This window comes from Osmerus mordax, chromosome 9 (assembly GCF_038355195.1).
Source record: "Osmerus mordax isolate fOsmMor3 chromosome 9, fOsmMor3.pri, whole genome shotgun sequence".
In the NCBI taxonomy this organism is placed as follows: Eukaryota; Metazoa; Chordata; class Actinopteri; order Osmeriformes; family Osmeridae; genus Osmerus; species Osmerus mordax.
Genome location: NC_090058.1, coordinates 6,743,568 through 6,747,305, shown reverse-complemented (window position 1 = coordinate 6,747,305; position 3,738 = coordinate 6,743,568). Strand labels below are relative to the sequence as shown.

General features: G+C 41.5%; 1 protein-coding gene across 1 annotated transcript; it reads right to left on the bottom strand.

Moving 5' to 3' along the window:
* Window positions 1-595: 595 nt before the first annotated feature.
* sox11a (SRY-box transcription factor 11a) lies at window positions 596-3,475 on the bottom strand. The gene has a single exon (XM_067242802.1). The coding sequence runs from the start codon at window positions 3,404-3,406 to the stop codon at window positions 2,330-2,332; it is 1,077 nt and encodes a 358-aa protein (XP_067098903.1). The 5' UTR covers window positions 3,407-3,475; the 3' UTR covers window positions 596-2,329.
* Between the last annotated feature and the right edge of the window lie 263 nt (window positions 3,476-3,738).

The following is a 3,738-nucleotide window of genomic DNA, read 5'->3' as shown; positions in this document are numbered from 1 at the left end:
TAGAGCATTAAGTATTACAGCTGTTTTGTGATTTCAGTAAAATAACTTTTGTATCCTTTCTCTAATATGATATTTACCTCCAAATGTCTTAGGCGCTGTATCAAAGCAAACCCACATTAATGCAGTTTTAGTTTTTAACTAAAAGGAATAACAGTGACCCAAAATAACAGTTCTTTTAGGAGTAACAAGCAGTGAGTATGAATAGAATGTTCTGGCATTCTATTCATTCTTGGTGCTCCATGGTTCCTTTCTACAAGCATTCAAAAGGATATTTTGTGTTTCAGCTTAAAGGGAGAGATTGAGACCGACAGAGGAATGAGCTCACTGGCCAGGCAGGGGGGCTCTCACACAGAGAGGGAAGGCTCTCGCTTCCAACGCCGTAGCTAAGAGGCCACAGTCTCACCAATCACGGCGCTCAGAGTGTTTGGAGCGCGCAATTCAATTTCTTAAAGGCACGGAGCCCCTTTTTCAGTGAGCAAGATGAGAAAAACAGACCATCTGTGAATGATTTGAACAGGAACACATTTCAACACCAACGTTTTACAAGTATTTCTTTTTTGTTTTTATTAAATGTGAATTCACACATGTCAGTTAGAGTCCATCATTTCAGTTGAGTCTCAACAATATTCTCATGTAGCCTACATACAAAATAGGCATAAATCTGTCACGTCCTTTTATCCTTTTCAAACCCAACTTACATCTGTGTACATACATTATATTCACAAACTGAAAGGACAGTTGATGGTGGTATGTACTTGTTTATTAAAAGATGAGTCAAAGAGAGATTCACACTTGGAATGTGAAGTAACTACTGCCTAGAACTCCAACAATATGTCTTGGCATATAATTAGGTCATATTCCAAACCTTGTAACCAAACAGACTTCATATGTAAGACCCACATAAAAATAAACAATATCTGTTTTAAGTGCAAGAAATAAAAATACAGGTTTATGGTAAATGTCTTAAGAAAAGAAGGCAGTCTTCAGTTGAAAATAAGTTTCATTTCATGAAACAGGACTATGGAATGTTTTTTGCTTGTTTGACCTATGCCAGACCACCCACATAGTAACATGCCTATTTCAGCACTTCTTTCTCTTTACATTTTGGGTCAGATTCACTTTGTTTTGGTTACATGCCTAATATCCAATCAGGTGAGTCTAATAACATTCAAATCGGGACATTTTGTTTGTTTTTTACCTATGCATCACACCACACGGCCGTATTTTGTCATTTTGTATCAGTTCCAGCTGATTGGGTTTTTCCCTGTCAGGGCAGGTTTCAGCATTATGACAGGTAAGCATGTTGACAGTGCACATGTCTGTTTTTCCATCACTTGCTACAAAAATGCAGATGGTCTGTATTTAAGAGTATATTGCACAAAAAATGAGGGGGGAAAAACAGTATGTGCCATAAAAAATACCAAAATCCAGTTTCACACCTGCGATTTGGGACCCATCCACATATCACGAGTATGATATACATAAACTCCTAGCTTTACTATATTACAGTACATATACAATCTTGAAACTAGTTTCAGCACTGAGGTATGTGTTCCCCATGATGCCATTGTATCGTCTACAAATACTCAACAAATCTGCTCTACAACTGTACAAAAACCTAGCTTAAAATCACAAGGCATTTTGATGCAAGTTTTAATTTAACTTAATCCTTAAAACCAGGACTCCCTTGCATGCTAAAACAAATGATAAAGGGAAGAAGTGCCTGAAACTCACTGAAAGCACAGTAAGAACATTCCCTTTTTACTGTACAAAAATATGCCTGAAAATATCTTACTTTCTTTTAAAAAGATGAGGTCTGTTATGTATCAAAATGTTTCCCCCACACCTGTATTCTGAAGAGGTTTAGGCTGCTTAATTTTTAAATCAGGAGGTAAACGGAATCAGTTACAAAAAACAAACGTTTGCGGCATATAGAAATTACATAAAACCGTTGTAAAGTAACATCCTGAACATTGTCAGTTCACAGATTTGCTTTGAGTCAGTCCACAGTCCTACGTTTTCACTTCCCTGCAGTTTTAAGAGGATAAGATGCATAGAAGTTCACAGATTTTTCCCTTTGTGGTCCGTTTTAGCTGAACAGTAATTGTAGACCTACAGAAAAATCCATAAAACCCTGTCATGCTGCCAGAAAAACGTCTGCAGACTTTTTTGCTACAGTACCAGCTTCATAAGCATCTAATTCCTCAAACCTCACCTCGCCTCCTCCCCCAGACCCCAACAAACCACAGAGGAGGCAGGGCTAGGAACAACTTGAACGGGACGTATAATTTAATTTCTTCTTCTCTGTTATTACTCGGATCTTTTCAATTTAGTAAGTGAACACCAAGTCAGAAAAGTTCGCCTCCAACCAGTCCCCTGCTATCATTTCACTGAGCTCTGGTGTGCAATAGTCTGGAAATTCGAAGTGAGAGCCCAGACTGCCCTCGCTAAATGAGTCCAAGTCCTTATCCACAAGAGAGAGGGAGAGATTTCCTGAATTCGGGTTGCCCAGCTCTGAGCCTTGAGAGTTAGGGGCGAAATTTAAACTGAAGTCAAAAAGCAAGTCATCCGCGTCCTCGCTGGAACTGGAAGATGTGGAAACAGACCGCGATGATGCTGGTGAAACTGAAGCAGGGTACATTGTGCTCTGCTTTGTAATGTTCTTGAAATTGTAAAACAGTCTGTTCGGTGCCGCATTCCGTACCTCTTCATACATGCTCGTCCCCTCGGACTCAGCAGAGGAGCTCAAAGTTGGGCTTGCGGGAACTTTTGCTACATTATATGGCCTCATCTGCTCCTCGTCCTCTCGTTTAATCCGCATACGAAAGTCCTCCTCGTAGTCATCATCGTCCTCATCATCACTTGGTTCACTTTTGACAGTCTTTGTAACTTTTAAATTTGGGAATACACAGTCATCTCCATAACCATGGGATGATTTAGAACCGGTCTTAGTCTTTATTTTCGCGCATTTCTTGCCGGGAGTTTTCGCCATTTTTCCGCATTTCTCCGGAGATGGTGCTGATGATTTTGAACCGTCAAGCTTTGGTTTTTTCTTGGGTCTGTACTTATAATCGGGGTAGTCAGCCATGTGTTTTAGCCGGAGCCTTTCGGCTTCTCTGATGAAGGGAATCTTTTCACTGTCCTTCAGCATCTTCCACCGCTTTCCCAGCCGTTTGGAAATTTCTGCGTTATGCATGTCCGGAGACTGCTCCATGATCTTTCTCCTCTCGATTTTCGACCAAACCATAAAAGCGTTCATTGGTCTTTTGATATGACCAGTTGCTGTCTTGCACCAGTCGGGGTTGATCGGTACCGGGCTGCACGCCATAAATTCACTCTCCTCCGAGTCGGTAGCATCCCTGGACATGCTACCCTCCGTCTCGCTGTTGTCTGTGTGCTGCACCATGGTCCCGTTACAAAGTTATCTTCCCCCGGACGCTGCAGTGTTTCTCACAGCTCCACTGCCAAATCACTCTTTGCTGTTCACCAGTGTGTCCTCGTTCTCTTATGTCTCCAAGCTCTGCACTCTTTTCCAGAGTTACAAACTGCCTTCTTAACTAGTTATTAGCTTTTTCATGTCGATTACGTCATTGATATCTATCCAATCACGTCTGTTCCACTCCGCCCTTACAGACTCCATACAGTCCCTTAACCCTTTATTCCGCCCTCCGCAGCTTTTCATTGGAGGTGGGATTTGTAGGTGGGTCTTGGTGCGGAGTGTCTGGACTCATGCTGAGC

What these genes read in the sequence shown, in the direction of transcription:
- sox11a (XM_067242802.1), bottom strand. Translation starts at nt 3,406, where the DNA reads ATGGTGCAGCACACAGACAACAGCGAGACGGAGGGTAGCATGTCCAGG.